This window comes from Atractosteus spatula, chromosome 7, assembly GCF_055471065.1.
Source record: "Atractosteus spatula isolate fAtrSpa1 chromosome 7, fAtrSpa1.hap1, whole genome shotgun sequence".
Taxonomy (NCBI): domain Eukaryota; kingdom Metazoa; phylum Chordata; class Actinopteri; order Semionotiformes; family Lepisosteidae; genus Atractosteus; species Atractosteus spatula.
The window spans coordinates 57,548,700-57,569,175 of record NC_142712.1 but is presented as its reverse complement, the minus strand read 5'-3'; the positions used below and the strand labels follow the sequence as shown (position 1 = coordinate 57,569,175).

At 40.8% G+C, this 20,476-nt stretch overlaps 1 protein-coding gene and 3 non-coding genes across 4 annotated transcripts in view; 3 read left to right on the top strand and 1 right to left on the bottom strand.

Moving 5' to 3' along the window:
* The window catches only part of agbl1 (AGBL carboxypeptidase 1), a 178,967-nt gene that overhangs the window by 111,308 nt on the left and 47,183 nt on the right, over positions 1-20,476 (bottom strand). The window contains exons 11-17 of the mRNA XM_088922306.1: positions 16,569-17,062; positions 9,981-10,064; positions 7,172-7,261; positions 6,519-6,667; positions 4,752-4,839; positions 4,110-4,254; positions 1,722-1,875 (exon numbers count right to left, since the gene is read on the bottom strand). Of these exons, the coding sequence (XP_088778432.1) occupies positions 1,722-1,875; positions 4,110-4,254; positions 4,752-4,839; positions 6,519-6,667; positions 7,172-7,261; positions 9,981-10,064; positions 16,569-17,062 (1,204 nt within the window). The remainder of the gene's footprint in view (positions 1-1,721; positions 1,876-4,109; positions 4,255-4,751; positions 4,840-6,518; positions 6,668-7,171; positions 7,262-9,980; positions 10,065-16,568; positions 17,063-20,476) is intronic.
* On the top strand, positions 2,347-2,419 carry trnar-ucg (transfer RNA arginine (anticodon UCG)). Its single transcript has one exon. It is a non-coding gene; the product is annotated as a tRNA-Arg (tRNA).
* On the top strand, positions 2,467-2,538 carry trnag-ucc (transfer RNA glycine (anticodon UCC)). The gene has a single exon. It is a non-coding gene; the product is annotated as a tRNA-Gly (tRNA).
* On the top strand, positions 2,607-2,680 carry trnan-guu (transfer RNA asparagine (anticodon GUU)). Its single transcript has one exon. It is a non-coding gene; the product is annotated as a tRNA-Asn (tRNA).

The window sequence follows — 20,476 nt, the reverse complement described above, 5'->3', positions numbered from 1 at the left end:
ATTAAAAAAATATTGGGTATGACAAATCAAAAATAATTTTCAATAGAAAAATAAAAATCCCATAAAACCTTTCAAATTTTAAAGAAGATGTCAAGTACTATAATAGCTCTTTATTAAAAAATGCCACAACTGTCATTGCTAGGCTCCTAATCGCATCATAATGGCACCCAGGCCACAGCTGAGCGAAAGCTTTTTCATTCCCTACAGGAATTGAGTTTGAGAACAAATATGGCAGTCTGATATGATAATAAATTCCTGCATTTCACTGTATACCATATGCCGAGTCTCTCTAGGGGAGTGCCAGGCATATGGCTCTCCTTAATATTAATTAGAGGGAGGGCAGGGGCTTGAGAAGCTGTCCCAGGCGCCATGGCCGGGTGGCGGCTGAACCTCGCACCACACCCCACTGGACTGGCACCGAACTTGATCTGCATGGCAGGAACAGGAGGTTAGCCAGTCTCTCTGCCTTCCCACCGGACTCCCACACATCCATCACCCAAGAGCACAGCGGAAACATGCTGTTCCGGCTGACCACCTGTCCGATGGGACATAGGAATGGGAAGATTTGTTCAAATGAAACCATTCCGTTGTGTTATTTAACTTTACAAAGAACTAAGAAGTACAGTATTAATAGCGATGACTGCCAAGGCAATCCTAAAGACCCTTCTGTGCTTGTGAGCTGTGAAAATCTCATCTTTGTATCTTTTTAAAAAGTTAATCCTTAGACTTCAATACAATATCCAGTATTTTTATCTTCAGTACTTCAGTAGAAAGTCTAAATGAGCTGTTAGGAATAAATAAAGGTGTATTCAACACTGAGAGGAAAAGTAAAGAGACATAATATTTCAGTTGTGGAGCCTTTTTCAGGTGTTAGGGTTAGACTTTTACAGAGGATACTTAGGGTTAGGTGTCCACACCTGAAGAAGGCTCCATAGCCGAAAAGATATGTCTTTTTTCCTTTCCTTTCAGAATGGAAAAAGCCTTTACCTGCTCCTTTGCAGCCTATGCATGCTGACACAACTACCTACTCAAATGTCTAAATTAGGCTTTATAACCTCTGAAGCAAACTCTAAATGGAGCTTTTCAACAGAACAGTGTTGTTGATTGGTCCTCTCCATTCTTGAAGAGTGTTCATGGTGCACATTATTAAACTTTAGTGTTACAACATCACAAATGCAAAATTTCACAGGGGATCTTGTCATTGTACAAATATTAATTATGAAAGCAGTGTTCTGAAACTATACAGTCCCATCTGGAACCAGACTCTAGGTACATTGTTGAAAGACCCATATCCTGTCTACTAGATCCAAGAGTCAGAATCTTTATATCAGATGTTTAGAGACGATATTTCAACTAAGAGCTGGTGGATACTATTTCAATGTAAAAAAAAACAAACAATGTAGGACTGTTCATGGTTTCTAATATACTGTAAATATACATGTCACACCTAACTATACAATAACCACTTAAACTAATACTGTGGTTATCTAATGCACCAGCTGCTTCTGGGTTTGTGCAATGAGAGGAAATCAAATTAAACCTTCCAGGAGAGGAATTAATTAAAGAGTGAAAAATGGCAAAACTCACTGTACAAAGGAAAGGCCGGTTCCTCCATAAATCTCATCCAAGTCAACATCTCGGTTTAGTTTGAAAGAATGGGTCATCTGGCCCCCACCCTGAGCGGCACCAGCGTGCTCCCGGAAGGGCTGCTGCGTACTCACGGAGCTGGTGCAGGTGCTTCCAGCTGCGCGCCGCGGGGCAGGCTGTGATGGTGACGAGAGGACAGGGGTTCCCAGCCAGAGTGGCGCACAGGGTCTGCTGCTGGAAGAACACCTTGCTGGGGTCCACTGACTGCTGCAGGAGCTGCAGGTGGGTCTGGAGTAGAAGAGCAATGGCACGCACTGAAGATTAAACAGCAGTTGACATCCATTTTCTAACCGCTTTATCCAAATCAGGTCTGTGGGGGAGCCAGAGCCTATCCCTGCAAGTAACGTGCACAAGGCAAGATACACCGTGGGTGGGATGCCAATACATCACAGTTTAATTATTATAATATACATATACAGTATAAGATTAATTTACTGATGGAATTATTTTTTGCAAACTCCTATTAAACTAATACTAACCTAAAAGCAACAAGGACATTTGGCAGTTGATTAAGACGTATGATATGATGTAGTTACAATTCCTGCAAAAGTCTGATAAAATACTTCACAAAAGTCTAATTCTCAAATTTGAATGTGACAATCAAATGTGTGAATCTATGGTAATGAATTGACATGGACTGAAAAGTATTTCATTAATAAGGAAGCACTACATCATCTTTGAGGGCACAACCTCTTACATGACCGCGTGGCCTAATGGATAAAGCGTCTGACTTCGGATCAGAAGATTGAGGGTTCGAGTCCCTTCGTGGTTGGTTTTAGCCGCTGATAGCGAATATACAGCATTAGTCTTTTTAGCTGTGCGTTGGTGGTATAGTGGTGAGCATAGCTGCCTTCCAAGCAGTTGACTCGGGTTCGATTCCTGGCCAACGCAGTGGCGAGTGTCTGTGAATGCTGTCATGAGCCTAGGAATGTGACCAGCAAAACAAAGCCTTTCAGTCAGTCTCTGTGGCGCAATTGGTTAGCACGTTCGGCTGTTAACCGAAAGGTTGGTGGTTCGAGTCCACCCGGGGACGGGGTTCTTTTTCTGGGGTGGAGCGGTAGCTCTGTGGCTAAGGATCTGCGCCTGTGCCTCGAAGGTTGCCGGTTCAAATCCTGCAGCCGGCAGAGGAATCCTACTCTGTTGGGCCCCTGAGCAAGGCCCTTAACCCCAACTGCTCCAGGGGCGCCGTACAATGGCTGACCCTGCGCTCTGACCCCAAGCTTCTCTCCCTGTCTGTGTCTCATGGAGAAAAGCTGGGGTATGCGAAAAGACGAATTCCTAATGCAAGAAATTGTATAGGGCTAATAAAAAAACATTATCATTATTATTACATTAATTGGACAGAAGTAGGCAATGGCATACCGCAGGGATCTGTCTTGGGCCCATTGGCCTCAGGATCTGTCTTCCTGATGTATATCAATGGTTTAGATTCTGGTACAATTATAAAACTACTGTATTTACATTTAAAAAAGATACAGTACAAAAACAGGGGAATGCCAAACACAGGAACAGCAGCAGGGGATTAAGAAAACATCTAGACAAAATGGACATGAACTAGGGATTATGAAAACATCCAGACAAGATGAACACGAACTAGGCACAAATGAACATGAATTGGCACAATCAAATAAAGAAGGCTCTTGAGCTAACAGTAAATATGTATGTTACTATACATCCAGATGTACTAAACTGAGAGGGCTTTTAAATGGAAAAATCAAATACCATTTAGCTTTTAAAAGTACAGTATATACTGTATCAAACCTATTTACATGACAAACAGCAAGATATATTTTCTACAACTGAGGCTTTGATTCATTTTAGTTTTGTGTGCAATTTCCCCTTCAAAAAACACGACAGACAAGAAACAATATTGAAGAACTGACTGTTAGAGCCTTCGCTTCTGAGACCTGCTCACTATGGTAATCTCAGAAATAATAAAGAAAGTTGATGGAAGGTTTTAGGGAAATTGCTTTCGAAAGAGGCTCCAAGGGTATCCTGACTAACTCACCCACTAGAAGTACTCATTAGCTGCACACATTCAGTCCAGTAGTCCAGACATCACTGTATCTAATCTGGAGTCTGTCATTAGCAAGCTATAACTGGGATTTCCCAAACAGTAGCTCACCATTCATCACATGCTGCTGGTTAGAGATGTACCAGTTTATTCACAATTTTCACTGCCTTGATATTCTCGGAGCCTGAAAGCCTGTAGTATTCTTAGTGAGAGACAATTAATCCTGTCCCTCCTGGAAAGCACTGTGGGACTTGCTATGTAAAGAAATAACCGATGTCCCATTTAAGAGGAAAATACCCATATTCCTACTTCATCACACATAAGCTACACAATAGCTATATAAGCTATTGCCTGACAGATTAATGACTGCTGATTCAAAAATTTTAAAATTAAGACTCTGACGAGATCAAGGGTGCACAGTTAATGTTGGAGAATAAGGCCCAAATACCTGAAGAGCAGTGTAGGTGTATGGGTAGTGGTAAGCCAGATAGCACACGTCATCTTCATGCTGAAAGGTCACAGTGAAGGTCAAGGTGTAGTAAGGGTGACTTTTCTGACCTCGGGCTGGTGGAGTGCACTGACAGGAATGGTTTCTACCCAACAAAAGATAAGAATCAAAATATTCATTGTTGTTGTTTTCCAGACACAAAACACTCCTGTAAAATTCCATGTTGACGTCTCTGTCTAAACAAAATGACCAGAAATTTCATGCAACCTGGAGCAGTATTCATTAACTCCTACTGTATGTAGAAGGCACATGTAAAGTAGGAGTGCACAATGCTGGCCTTTCAGCTCCGTCTCAGGATGTAATTAGCTTAATTTAACTTCAATCACTATAATCCGTCTCACTGTTTAAGGTCAGTTAAATAAGTGGTAGTTTTAAGAAAAAATTGCAAGTAAGATACAACTGAAAAGTGCCAAAGTTTCCTTCCCTTGGAATGTTCTGTCTTACCTAACCTTAAACCTACTAATAGCTATGGTAACAATACCTCTGCTGTAGTGTAACTGCATCTCTCGGTGGATGGAGCTCCTGTAAGCACAGGAAATCCCACAGACAAACAGACAGGCAGTCAGACAGAGGCCTGCTCACCGGTAATAGCAGATCTCACTGCCCGTTCGCACCCAGTGAGGCCGGCCCTCCAGGGCTTCTCGCACAGAGTACAGGACAGGCTGCATTCCTAACCACAGAGGACACAAGCAAGACATTACTTAACACAGAGAAACCCTTCAGCACTCAGGTCAGCAAGAGCTTAGTCAACACCTTTAGTGATGTTGTTCATGTACTCATTTATTCTCAATCCTGAAATGTAATCATTTAATACAGTATTTCAATAAAATAAAAGGTGGCTGGGCTTATTCTGTTGAAAGCACATGCATTATCTGTTACAGCTTCCCAGACTGTATGCTACAATGAGTTTCCGATTCAGTGAGTATATTATGCAACAGGACTGTGCTGTACACTGTGGCTTGTCAGATCACTCTAACCTGCATTCCTCTAATTTAAAGACTACCTGTGAATTTGTGATGTTTCACTCTATAAGCAGAAATTGTATTTTAAACACTGGATGTAGGCTTCACCCAAATGTGTTAGCTCTCAGAAACCATGACATGTTTCTTCAATGCACAGCACTAAAGACTGGTAATTGCATCACATAAAGCAGCCTCTAAAATTACTCATTCTATTAATGACCTACTGTAAACTAAGCAGATTCAGCATGAATCAAGGTGTAGATTCAATATTTTGTATATTTTCTAAGAATGCATCAAAAACAAAATACTGAGTTTCAGAATTGTATGCTAAGTATAAGCAGAGCAATTGTCAGCATAGTTACATATAATGTGAGATGAAGTGAGGTCTGGACTTCCTGGTCATTAAAGATCCCCATGGCACTGTCCATAAGGGTAGAGGTGTTAGCCTGGTGTGCAGAATGGGATAAAGCCTACTCTAAGCCTGCACACTCTAGCATTCCAAAGGTTCTTCTCTATTTGATTGGCGATAACGATTGTCACTTCTCCACCCAATCTGCTGTGGAGTGTGGCTACAGGTGCAAAAAAAGTTGCTAAAGGTGGGGGTGCCCTTCAGGTATGAATAAAGTGCCCCCTGCCCAATGTAAAGCACTTTGGAATGCTTTAAGATGAAGTACTGTACTTCAATGCAAAAATACATTTCTAAATGCACAATATTCAAATTCATACCTAAATAAGTCTTTTGTGAACACTCCCTTTGGAAAAAACCTCAAGAAAGCACTTCCTGTAACCTTTCAATATGTTAAACTTCTTATAATTTATATTCAACCTCTCCTCCTTGCAGAATCTGTCCGTTTCCATCAGGTTGCCCCAGCTGAGCTGGTGATACACTTTTTTCAGCTTAAGCCATAAATGATCCAAGAGAGACTCTACTCCTAATATACAGTATCATATTTCAACTGATATTGATTTTTATTTCTTTGTTAAAGCAACTTTTTTCAAGCATGAGTCAAGAACATAAATAGTTTTATAGGCTAATGTACCTTGCTCAGGATCCACTGTTGATCTTTGTTACTGTTTTCTTATGTATTATTGATGAAAAATGTAAGTAGCACATTTACAAGTGTATTCAATCAGTACAGAATGATAATGTGAAAATATACAAGCTGTGGCTGTGATTAAGTGACACCGAAGACTTTATTACAGGTGTTATTGTCTTTATTACTCAACAAGGATGCCAATATACAACATGTACATTATACTGTGCTGGCAGGTTTGAAAGTACAATCAATGAGAGCTTCTTGTAGGAATGAACAAGTGAAGGCATTTAAAGGAATCCACATGACTAATTTACATCCTACTTGCCTTCTCTTTTACTGTGTGCACCTACCGTAATTAAACTGACTGTTGACTTTCTCACAGTTGACGATATTGAATCGGTAGGACAGTCCAGCCTTCATTCCACTGACTTCAAAGTAAAACCACTGGTGATGGCTGGAGCTGTTGACGTCTGAGTTCAGAATCAGGTCATACTCACACCTGCAAGGATGGGGAGTAGGTCATATAGTACAGCAAAACACAGTGAAGCTACAGTCCAAACTGACTGAGAAATTACATCACCAGTTTGTCTGGAAAATACATGTGGCATTGTTGTTGATTTTAAAGAATTAAGCAACTGTGTCAAGTCCCTACAAAATGTTCCCTCCTTCAGGCTGAACAAAATTCATTTCACCTAATCTGTCTGAAAATGACATTCCCTTAACACCAGGAATCAGTCCTACGGTTAGCAAAGATGTCACTTAGCAGGATTAAATCACACGTTCAGAGGGAAATGTCTTCACTGCAACAGAGCACCTATTTTTTTACATGAATACACAAAGATATGAATACAGGAAATTGAATGTTGATACTGATACTTCAGAGACTAGAGACACATACTGTACAGTATATACTGTATACAGCCACCAGTACACTCTGTATACAGCTGGAGCTGCAGAGTGTGCCGGTATTCCGGACGAGAGAATCCCATAGGGAATACTGTACCTGCGGACTTGAACTGCTTTCCGCAGGTTTCCCGACTCGAACTGGGAGTAGAACCGCAGGGAGTCAGGATCATCTGCAGGGCTCTGCGAGCTGCAGAGGTCATGGGGAGAGGGAAGAACAGAAGAGTTAGGGAGGGAGAGAGGTGGGGAGCACAAAGGAAAACGAAATGTAACCAAAATAGTACATTACCCTGTACCCTTTTTAGGTAAGACTGGGAGAGTGACATGAGGTTTAAAATATGTCTGCATACATGTACTGTATTTTCTCATTATTTTCCTGTCTGATTGAAGTTCCAGTGATTGCACACTAGTGTATGGGTTTTGCACATAATATAATAAATACAGCAGCCTATCCATACAGTATATGTCTATATAAGGTCATAATGTGTTTGTTTATTCTCATACAGTATGTCTTCATTTTTAGGCTTTTAGTCTTTGTGTTCACCTTCATCCTGTTACCAATGCTGACAGAACTGCAATTGTATTTATTCAATGAGTTATAACTTACTACCCTATCTTACCTAACATATTACCTATGCCTTTGAAATATCACTAGCATTCATTGCATACTGTAGCCTGGTGACTTTCAGGCAAAATGAGCAGATACAGAAATGTCCTCATCAGCCCAGAAACCTGTTCACAAAGTACCAGCAAGCCATCAAATAAAAGAAGATCTAAGTTACTCAACTACAATTTTTGTTATGGGATATTGTTCAGTATATATAAAAAATGCAAGCTCAGCAAAAGCATCCTCTTTGACCAGAACATAAAAAATAAACATGAATATTAGATGCTGCAGTTAATTATGAAAGAAACATAACAGCGTATACTGTACCATGAGGCAGCTTTGGAATGAAAATCAATTACAGTCTCTTAGGACTGATTGTTCAGCTTCCATCACTAATGGAATACCTTGCGATTAGAGAGGCGTGATGGGAAAATATTCATAAGCCCTCATGCCCTCTTCAGGGAAGTTCATTTTCAGGAGTGGCTTTGACAATGAAATCTCAGCTCCTCCAGGAATTTCTTTAGAAAATACTTTCTCCTGCATAGGCAACACACCAGGCACTGTAGATTGAGCTGTAAACATTGTGTTTTATTTCTTTTTCTAAGACGTGCTCTTGGTTCTTGTGCCAAAAACAATTTACATGCCACCACTGAAACAGAATGTTTTGCTTTATTATTTTAATTGGTCAGTAAATTTCAGAAATCTGAAAGTTATTTAATTTTTTATGGGTCATTCCAAAATAAGATTTCCAAGCAAGAAATAAATTGAAAATATACAACTAATGAGCACAGTTCATTGGCTAGTAAATAATGCAGTGCAATGTATCTAAATACTGCCAAATCCGAGTATCCAGAGGATAAACAGGACAGAAAGACAGTCCAGCCATTGTGTTTGGATTTGTGAAAGATCATTTGAGTCTTTCATTGGTGAGCAGTGCACATGATGAACAGCGGCACAGAAAAAGCCAATTTTATTCAGATGTCTGTTTTTAACATGGAATTTCTAACTCATGTTCAAGAGCAAAGGCCAGCCATCAGCCAAGACCAACCGAGTGTAAATACGGGTAACAGCCAAGTCTTTCCCAGAGGTGCTTGTTTTGCATCTCTCATTCCTCAGCCCTGCAGCAGCTCCTTAACACACTCTGGCCAGCTGGTGGGGTCTAACCACTCACAATTTGGGTCCATCCACATGGTTTCTTAGTCTTTATGTGATTTTGATTACTTTTAAAAATATAATACTGTGCACGTCTGCTAGTTTTTTGGAGAGTTAACATTCAGAGATGAATGAGAGCTTCAGTGTGGGCTGGTGCTCTGGTGACTTTGATACGCGCTGAGCTCAGACCCACAGCATCTGCTCAAGCCTGCTATGAAAACCAACAGAACTTCCTGTCGTAGAGCTGTGTTTCTAAGTACAAATGTTTGGGATTATTTGGTTATGATTAAGTAAATACACACGTCGCCTGCAGTGAGGGTGGTTGAGCAGTTGCTAAGCCCTGACAAGGAGTGGTTGTTTATCTAAGTTGCAACTCGAACAGCTTGCAGGGCCTCAGCCAGAAAACTGGAAGAGCTTCCATCTGTGACATTTCTCTGACATGCCCCGCTTTCACTGCTATGACAAAAGAACAATGATGCAGACAGAAAAAGTTTTAACTGAGTAAAAGAGAATGTTGCTCTCATTGTCATAAAGTTCTACAGGATCAGTTAGTTTCCCAGCAAATCACTTTTTTTGTGCTTTTTACTTGTGTGTTTATTTTTAAGACACAAAAATCCACTCCAAAACAAAACAGCTATAAAAATCCCTCCCGACATTTTCCGGTGGAATACAATACATGCAGATTTCTGAAATTATAACAGTGGATCCACTGCCTCATACTAAATCTATTCACAAAGTGAGTCGTTAACCTTTAATGAATATTCACTATACTGCACAGTGAACCTCTGCCACATCTTTTCTTTGGATCCCTGAAAGATGGCCCCCCAGTTCAAAGATCCGCAGGTGATAAAAAGACAACAGGTGTTGCAACTCTGGCAAAGACAGCAAGCTAAAAGCATCTATTGGGATGGTAAAAGAAAATCTGAGAGTCGTGACATTGGTTGTATTACGAAACTAGCAGACTTAAATTTATGAATATCTGTAATCTTGTTTTGAAAACCCTTGCATGCTTGGTTATGGGCATAATTGTGAAGTTTGCCAACCATTCCTCCAAAAAAAAAAACTTTTATGCAGCACACCCAATTGATAACTACTTAGCCACCACAGTTGACCATTTCGGTGCCCCGGCCTTTAATTTTTATCACTGTACCTGTCAGATTCCACATCAAAAACCACCTTATTGATGATATCCTCAGGGCACAGCAGGCGCTGGATATCTTCAAACACTTTCTTTCTGGAAAACCCAAACAGAGGAGACCGAACGTTAGTTTCAATGAAACTCATTTTCTTATTCTTCCTTTGTGCAGCAGGTAGTTTATGAGAGCCCTGAGATCTTGTTTTCTCTCTCTGTCCTCTGAAGTCTCTTTAGTAATTAGCTTAGATGTGTGATACATCACCTCTATTATGTTCTGTACAGAAGTTCTCCCATCTCCCCTCTCTTGATGTTAAAAGATCAAGCAGCAGACACAGACGTTTTCCTAACCTTTTCAAGGCCTCTTCCACTTCACTGCCTCTATTTCATCAAGCCTGCAAATTATTCCAGATCCATCCTAGATAGAATAAAGCTACTTCTTAAACCCTGCTTTACTGATTAATACCTCTGACATCATATTCTTATATTTTTACTATCCATGAATACACAAAGATGTGATCCATGAATTTAAACAACAAGAATATACTGTATGTAGCATACCACAACAGGTGGAGCACTATGATAAAGACTGATACTTCTTTTCCTTTAGGGTTTCTCTCATATTAGAACCTAGATTAAAACTGGCTTAAACTCCTCAGAAGGAAATCATAACCATATAAGATTGTGATTTCCCATCCTTGATAGACCTTAGTGTGTCCCTAAGGGATTCTTTATTTTTTTCTTTATATACAATACACTACTTTGTAAATGTCAATTTTTTAGTAATTTCAGTTTAGCACTACAGCCACCATGGGAGACATGAAGACAAGATAATGAAGTCAGATTTCTTTTCAGATTGGGAACCCATAGCACAAACAGAGGAGTGAAGCAATTATCACTGATAATGCTGAAGCCCAGCCAGCTGCATGCTCTGGAGTTGCACAGCAAGGTAAAGACACCTGGCTGGTTTCAAAGCTACCCATTGCTAGCAGCACATTATGCAAAGCCCCACGAGATGTCTGAGCAGAGTCAGCCCAGATTTCCATCAACAATCTTTGATCTACCAGGGCCAAACCTGCACTTCCATCAGAGGCCTTTCCTAATAAAGTGTTTTGGTTTCCTAGTTTTTCCCAAGCTCCTTGTTATTGGAGCCTTCTGTCTTTTTGGGATTTAAGCAGGAAGTGTCAGAAAGGATACCATGGGAATATCCACTTGATGTCTGTTCTATCACTGTGCAACAGAATTTACTATTCAGGGATGGTTCACCCACTAATAGAGAAGTGAGGTGGGTTGAGACTGTCAGAGATGAGCTGGTTTTATTCTACTGGTGATGTGTTGTTACAATAATAATTCATATAGATCTGACAGCATGAGGACCTGCAACAGTCTTAAGGTATCATCAGAAGAAACTGTAGAACAATGTTATTTCTTACTGTCAATATGCATAGATTTTTTAACTCCGTGGACAAATTTATAATAAAAATTGAAAACTTTTCTTTCACCCACTCTCCCAGGATGTCTTGAAATACGCTAGCCTATGGTACATTTCTTGAAGTGCTTTGCAGTTCAACCTACAGTAGGTGACACTTGTCCACTAGGTCCCACCGAAAGCTAAAAGAAAAAAGTACAAGAGTGATTCATATACAGAACGAAGGAAATGTTGAATAAGAGAACTAAATCCATGTAGCCTCCTCTGTGGATGACAAATGCCTATTTTCCGTACAATGTCTCTCTCGACTTGACTAAGAGCTGAAGCCCTGCAGCCCCATGGCCACCAAACTCTTTCTCTCTCTTCCTCCAGGTCCCAACATCTCCAGATCAGAGGCAGGAGCAGAGAGCACTGCACCCAGTGAAGCAATCAGCTAGCTCACCTTTTAAGTGTAGGGTTATCAATGGTTGACAGTTTCAAAGTCTAGTACAATATGCCTTGGGCTTTTGCCTTTCTTTTTTTATTGGGATAGAACTTAAGAAAGTTCACAAATGAAAGGAGACCACTTTGCCCACCTTGTACATTTTTGTCTTTGTTAAGCAGTTGCATAATCTCATCCACCTGCAGCTTGTGCTTGAACCACATCGCTGGGTAGACTGGCTGACACTCACATGTTAGCTCAAGAGCATCTGAACTAATTCAGCCAGCACTGCTCTGCCTCTTGACTGCTTTATCGCACTCTTCTCTGAGAATTGCAGCGTTGAAGCCCTGATCAAATCGACGAAATGTATCGTGATAAGGGGCTGGTAAAGAACACAACAGCCACCAAGGGCTGTGGCTGAATTTACTCTGGATGAAACCACTATCCCCAGAATGAAAACATGTAACCAACACAAAATGTGAGAATACAAACCACCTACTTTGTCTTTTAACACAGAACTCTTTCTATAAACATTTGCTCCAAAAACATGATAGTGGAGAAGTTAAACTAATGATTCTCCCATAGTAGAGCTATTGTGAAATCTTTAACCTTCACAACAAGAAACTCCCAGTACCTACTTTTATTTCTAAAACGTATATGCTTAGTGTATCCAACAAAAGGTACCCAAAAAGTGGAATTAGAAGTCTCTCTAGGAAGTTCCACTATACAATAGGCCTACAGACTGATGGGCTTTTCTCAGCTGTGGGTGTCAATAATGAGTCAGCTGACACCAATGGAAAGTGGTCATTCACAATCTCTTGCTATTCACGAGGAGATTCTATTCTATTTTAAATGTTCTCCCGGCAGAAATTTTCTAGAACTGCTAAAGTACCCATCTAAGAGAAAAGAAAGTTACACCAGGGAGGAACCTCCATTCTGACACAGCCCTGGCACCAGAGTGCATTTAGCTGCAGAAATTACAAACAGAATGAAAGAGTCCTCAAGGGGAAACAAAGATCATTCACACTGAAAAAGTAAATGCCCTGTCAGTGCTAATGTAGAAGAGATGGATCATCTTCCATTAAAAGTTCACACTTTACAAAAGCAAAAAAAAACCTGCAATTTAAGATGGCTTTTTTGTTAGCCGCACTATGGAGAACTGGATGCAGCTACAGACAGAAACCATAGTGGCAGATCAACTACTGTACATGTGTTGTAACACGGTTGCTCGGGCAGACAGTCGCGTCTGAAAACAGGTGGGCAATCCCACTGCAGATGCTCGGCGATTTCCGGAAACTGTCGAAAGTGGCCGAGAAAAGAAAAGAAAAAAGGCGGAGAGGAAGTTCGAGGAAAACGAGCCGAGGGTAAGCTTCAGGCAGAACAGGGTCAGGGTGAATTTAGGAGTCGGGCGTTCTGGCTTAGAAGTCAGGAAGAGCGGTTTATAATTTCTAAAGTTCGTTTGCAAGAACAGAATATCATACTCTCTGACAGCTCAAATGAACGAAGCGTGTTCCCCATGGCAGCTCAGATCTTTTATAGGCTGTCGGTTGATTAGAGGAGGAGGCAGCTTGATAGAAGGAGGGGCGAATCGGTACATGACCCGAGTGTGTAATAATTGGAGCCCGTGAGGAATGCGTTCGTTGGGGGGAAAAGCTACATGTCCCCGTGGCTACTGTGGAATGACACATACGCAGTAAAAAAGGTGAGATACAGTATGTATAACATTTCTTACTGTATATAATGTTATTATTTTAACAATAATTTTAATTTAAAAATTAAAGAATACATTCTGATGTCATTTAAAAAACAGCTTAAAATGGTTTACAAAATTTAAGATGTGCCTGTCATACTAATGATGCATGCCAACCTATCAGACCCATAACCATCTCCAATGCTTTTTATAAGCCTTAGACCAGTGGTTCTCAAACTGTGGTACGTGTACCGGCAGTGGTACGTGGAGTGCCGCCAGGTGGTACGCCAAATGACCCTGAAACTGTGTCGTGTGCGCTGAAAAATCGGGACGGGTTTTCATATTTTGTATTTTGTATTTTAAACGTGTCGAATACGCAGCCTACGTACTGTACTGCGATACAGTGCGCGCTAATACTTCAGTGGACACAAGAGATACTCTGTAATTCTATACCACTCTGTAGGAATGCATGCTACGGATGCAAGTGACCAATTGTATTTTAAAAAAGCTACTGTATCCCCAGCAAATAGGGAGGAAGGAGAATGTGCGTGATTTTGGAACAATGCCAAGTTGTAAACACAGGAATGCATAGAAATACGTGCTCCGAATGCTGGTAATCTTGTGAGCACAGGAAAGCGTGATAGATAACAGAAAAATATTTAAGAACTGTTCTAAGTTAATTTGAGAAAAATACACAGAGCGTCTCTGTGTTTCACTCCCATGCGCATGAAATAAAAACTTTAAATAAATACGGAAATAAAATGCAAGCTTGCGGATTGCTAAAGCAGGTAAGCCACACTATTTTTGAAGAACAGTACTTACCATTGGAAAAAAAGCGAACACGTATTATGTTTGGAGAAAAAGCTGCTAAACAACACGACCAGCTGCCCCCCTCCCCCTGAAAGACACAGTCACTCATAGAATTATTGAAATGAAGGATTATATCAAAAGTACACTGATAGAGCGCGTTAAGATGAGCAGATGTTTTTCACTGCAATTAGATGAGTCTGTAGTCGATTTGGCCAATTTGCTCGTTTACGTTAGATACGAGTTTGAGGGTATGTCCCATGAGGACTTTCCGTTTTGTAAGCCGCTACCAACAGGAACTACAGTAGAGTACATATTTCAGCTTCTGAATGAATTTATCGAAGAGAATGGCATCGACTGGATAAAATGTGTCGGAGTTTGTACAGACGGTGCTAGAGCAATGACAAGCCGACATAACGGTGTAGTTGCACGAATTAGAGAGGTTGCTCCAGAAATTAATGGACGCATTGCAACATCCACCGCGAGACCTTTGCCGTCAAGAAAATGCCTGATGATTTAAAATCTGTTAGACTCTGTTGTGCATTGTATCAAGGCTCGAAAAATTAATTCACATCTTCTTTGCTCGACTAAACAGGCTCACCCCTCTCACTGAAATGGTACTTTTTTATTAGTTGTTGTTACTGTTTTTTTTCTGTAAAACACTTTGAGAAGCCACCTTTAAAGGCGCTATATGAAATAAAGTTTATTATTATAATATTTATTATATGTATGTGTGAGTGTGTGTGCACGCGCGCTCATGTTGGTCATTGAGAATTTCTGGGGTTCCTATGAGATGATGACTTGTAGGTGGTACTTGGATGCTTTGGTTGGATTAGGGGTGGTACTTGGTCCAAAAAGTTTGAGAACCACTGCCTTAGACCATTTTGCGACCTTCAGCCTGTATTTCATACAAACATCAAGGCACACACAAAAATAAGCCTTTAGGATGCAAGTCCAAAGACGTAAACCTGTCTGCACCATCATTTCATGACAAGAAAAGGCGTCCCCAAGGTTACACTTCCATATACTGAACCATCATGCAAATGGGCTCACTGTAAAGCACACGAATGTCACTCTAATGGTTCTTTACATTCAGTAAAAATATATTTGCAGCTTTTAAAAATGGGACTTTTTTTAAAATGCTCATTGTCAGTGGCCTTTTCATGAGTCAGAGGTGATCTGAGCCCTGACAGGTGGTGTCAGTGTGCTGTATATGTGTATCAGTCCCTACACTGAAAAAAGGAGTCACTGCTGGTGTCTGAATGCAGACATTAGTTCAGTCAATTGTCCCAAGGCTGTGCCAGACTCAGATCAATGCTGTGTAATGACATGATGAATGCCTCTGCACAGTGGGTTTTGGAAGCAGCAGAGTTGTTCAAGCCAAAAAGAGAAAAAAAAAAACAAGAAAAGCAGAAGATTTGATTTTTTTAACCCCTGATCATCTACAGAAGCTCTGCCTCAGATGAGGATTTTTTTGGTATATGGCCAGACTGAGTCAGTTCTTGGTATATAGCTCTCCTGAGATCTGCTTCACAGCAGTCAAAGGGAAACACTACAGGGCTGCAATCCCATTGATCTTCTTAGCTCTCCCAAAAAGACAGCACTGAAACCAATCTGGAGGGGGGGGGCACAGTGAAAACTCCTTCCGCACACATTATTCTCTTTGAGGTTCGCTTCCCTTGGGTCTCACTGCTTATACCTCTCATTCTCACAGTTTTAATTAAGGATGTTTTTTCGGTCTTGACCATAAATTCGAATTTCATCATTTTGGCTCAACTTCTGTCGTTGCACAAAAAAAAACAAAACATGTTGCCCCTTTGTGGGTTGATTCATCAAGTTTTATTTGATCAGTCCAAGTCAGAAGTGACCCGCCTTCATCCTTGAAGGATGCAAGCTATTTAGTTTTGCCTCCTGAATGATTTCTGAATCAAATGATCAAATGAGTCAGCATGTTAATTTTATTCTTTTTCACAAGTTAAGAAATGGATGGTTCAAGGTGGACTATGAAACCTGCTAGTCTGAATTTTACCAGGACCGCCATCCCTGGTTATCCCTACAATAGAACCTCCTACTGTATCTCTTTTTCAGCAGGTAACAATGACTTAGCAGTTAACCAGAGAAATGTTAACGTTACCATAGGAAATGCATTTCATATATTACAAACATGTTTTTCAACTCTGACATTCTTTCGCAGCTCTTTAACGACCTACATATTGCTCTCCGTTTAAGAGGAGCAGTGCATGTGAAGGAAGTTAATACCTCTGAACTGCTTCCTTCCGTTCCGCACATGGCTGCCTGTAGGGTGGTGGCAGGTGGCCCCAGAAGTCTGGGAAGGCCAGAACGGAGTATCTGGCGATGGACTTGGTGTTGACAGCAGTGGTAGCATAGAGCCGAGGATCGTGGTGGAAAATGGTGGCTCCGTGCCTTTCCAGGAGTGTGTCGACCAGGCTGCGGCCCTCCTGCCTGTCTGCGCCATTGCTGAGGTACTGCCTGTGGACATCCCGGGCGTTCAGCTGGGCCACTCCTTTTCCACTGCCTCCCTCTGCGCTGGAGGCTTTATTTTGTTCTTGGAGATCTCCTTGTTTTCTGGGGTTATCAAAGGCACCTTCAGGTGTCCCCAGAGCCTCATTGCATCTCAGCCTCCCTTCTGCTGATCTGTTGCCAGTGCAGTTTTGGTGACGAGGGTCAAATTCCGTATCGAGTAAACCATCCTCATCCGAACTGTCCTCAGCCTCTGAGTCTGAGTCGAGATCCTGCAGTTTAGAAACAGTGTTTCTTTAGTGAAATATTGAATTAAGGCCACACAGGGCATTAATGCAATTATTCTGAAATACACTGAAGCATGTCTAATATGTAATTGTGCATTGCAATTTGTTGCTATAACCCTCTAAATAACATCTGTATTCCCTCTTTTTTTTTTCTTTATCCACTTAAATTGTGTAGCTAAACATATGAAATAGAAAATGCAATGCACTTGCTCTGTTTTAGGTACGCATTCAGTTAATGACGGTCGTTATAAACAGTATGAGACCTGAGTACAAGCTCCACCCGTGTTCGGTTCCACCAGAGCTCCAGTTCATTCTAATTGGGATCTAGAGATTGTCCTGTCCAGGGAAGGTGATGGACACCTGTCATGTGCTCCTAATTAATGGGAATTGAATCATCTAATTCATAGGACTGGGAATTCCTCATATTTTGACCAGCGCTGGGAAGTTTCTTGTATATACTTTCAAGCCATTCTGTCATTTGACATACTCCAAGCCCACAGAGCATCAGAGCGTACCCATGACTGAAGAAAATCCTACAGCTCACTGCTCACATGCCACAACATTCACTGGCCAACACAAGCTTTCCCACCCAAGGCAGTACAAGTGGCAGGGCAAGCCAGCTGGAATTCCTGTCACATTCAGCTATCAGCTAGGGTCCAGCTGAGATCTGAGGTAAACATGGACTCCAGACGAAAGTCCTTCATAGTATGACGACTCAAAAGAATGCAAATACTCTTTAAATATGTTGCACCAATGTTATATATAAATGAGATTAAAGTGCCCAGTCAATTAAAGTAGCTCATAAGAGCTTGATATAATTACACAAGCACCAGCAATTTAACAGAAATTCGTAGACTAAGTGCTTTTACTGCAATTTCCCTGATAGAGACCAGCAGTAGCAGTGATCACAAATGGAGCTAAACTCCCAGCAGTTTCAGTAGACACTTCATCAAACACATTCACACAACAAAGACCTAAAGAAAAAATCAACCAAACTCATTCCACTTTTTTCTAATTTGAGAAACAATAAAGAGCTTTTAAAACAATTTTGTAAACCATTTCCCTTCTTTCAATAAATGACAATAGTAAATGATAATGAAACTAGCACTGCTTTTGAGGAACCATTCACCTAGTGTGTCTGGTAATGTGTCTGATGTTATTATGACATGATAAAGTACACATTCAACAACATGCAACATGCAACAACTACTGTACTTTGATCTTGAGAACTGATTAGGCTCCTCAATTATAGCATCCGATAGACAGAACATTCAGAATATCTTAGACATTAAGGATTCCCAGGAGGTAAGTGGAACTGAAATATTCATTTAGCTGCCTCGCATAATTGGTATAACATTTCCCCCAAATCAGAAGAAGAGGTCAAGGGTGTCACCTTCTAGAACCGAAATAGCAACTCACCCTCTCAAAACTCAAGCTAGCAGACGTCAAGACTGTGCACTCATTGCTGTCAGTTCTTGGCTTGGCCAAATGAGGAAGTTCATTATAACAAGTGGTCACCTTATAAATATTCCCATATCCTTGTACTTAATTACAGTACATACTTTAACATTCTTCTTTTAAAAGCCAAGAACTTTATGATGTTGCATTAGGTGGCTAATATAGGGAATCTTCTTTAGGCTCAAATATTCCTGTATCCTTTAACTACCACTACAACATCAGCCAAGCCACTTCAACTATGTGGTAAAAAGAGATAATGTATTTTTAGTCTATTTTAATGAGTGTTACCTTTTTAAAATAAACACTGTTCTTTCATGGAGAAGTGTCCAATTTTACCATCGTAAAGAAAATTTCATAGTTTATCATTGCCTTCAGCTTATGTAATGCTTTGGCATACCTACAGTATATATGCTTGCCATATCTGATTTTATCATGATTGTACCATGATTTTACTGTGATTTATTGTATTGTAATTATGATATTCTATTGTAACTGTTACGTCCGAATTCAGGCAAACCGCGGCTTAATAGGGAGAGCAAGCCAGGGCCTGAGCACTATAAGTACAATACTATAAGTATTGTAAGCCAAGGAGGAGCTCCAATAGTAAGGTCAGGACAAGCCAGGTCAAGAATCCAAAACAAGCACTAGTGAGTGTAAACAGGGATAAAGACAGCAACTCAGCAACCATGGAACCAGTAACACAGGAACAGAGTAACAAATTCTTCCATTCTTCCTTATTGGGAAGAACCATAAAATTAGGTGTAAGAAGGGCCAAATTTAAACAGACAGAAAGATTGATGTGTGTTTTATCAAATAGGTGCTTGTTTTTCATTCAATAGTGACCATACAGTATGTCACCAGGTGAACCGTGAAGAGAAATAATACAAACATAGCATTGACACAGCAGCCAGTTACATCACTGTCCAACCTGTCTCCCGGCACCAGTTGTAGCAGAAACCAATTGACAGGAGACCTGGATCACCTGGAGTTGATTTACAACCATGCCTGCTCCAGGTGACTCAGAAGATAGAGACTTGGATCTGATAGGGCTCGGGGCTCTGTCACAGGGTTTTGTTTCTGAGCCCCTTGAGTCTCGAGCTAGTTCCATAGCTGTGCTTTGTTTTGTATCCTGACCCCTGCTTGCATTCTGTACCTTGTTCCTGGACCATCCTTGGTTTTTACTTCCCTGCTCACTTGGCCTGTATCCTGTTTGTTTCTCCAGGATTCTGACCTGGAATTTCCCCCTGTGTGCTTCTCTACTGTGTCTTCGTAGTTCTGACCCTTGCTTTGCTAGACCTTGTGATTCCCTTGTGATTTACTGCACTTCCTTGGACCTGACCCCAACTTTGCTCTGACCACGCTTCCTGGACCACGCTTTGACCTCCGCCTGCTCTACCAGACTTCGAACTGTGCAAGCCCCACCTCAGCAGCAGATTATTGCAAATCAGGGTTTTACTGTATTTATAACTAAAATACCATCCAGGCATGAGTTTGCATGAAGGCTTTGTCTTCATGCAAACTCAGATTTCAGATAGCTAACACCTGTACTGTTTAGTGAGGTGTTTCAGGTTTAATTCTGGTTTCTTGGATTCAAAACAGCAGTTTTCTAGGGCTATTTTTCTCTCTCTTCCATTTGCCACCTATTCTTATAACAGATATCTGTCTAAATCAGGAGATCTATGGTCTGCTCAGCTGGTTTCCCAACTCAGGACATTAGCTTTCCAATTTTTATTCCAGTGTACTTTTGTTGCAATGAATGGAGCAAGTCAATGGCCCAAATGAAGTTTCCATTCCACACAAAATGACTGAGGGGACACTTCAGTGCTCAATCAACACAAGCTCTGCACAAGATGTCTGCATTCACACATGTTCAGAAGTCTCCAGGGCTCTTCATGCAATATACAAAATATGCAAGGAAATTGAGAGAGGATGGCTAACATA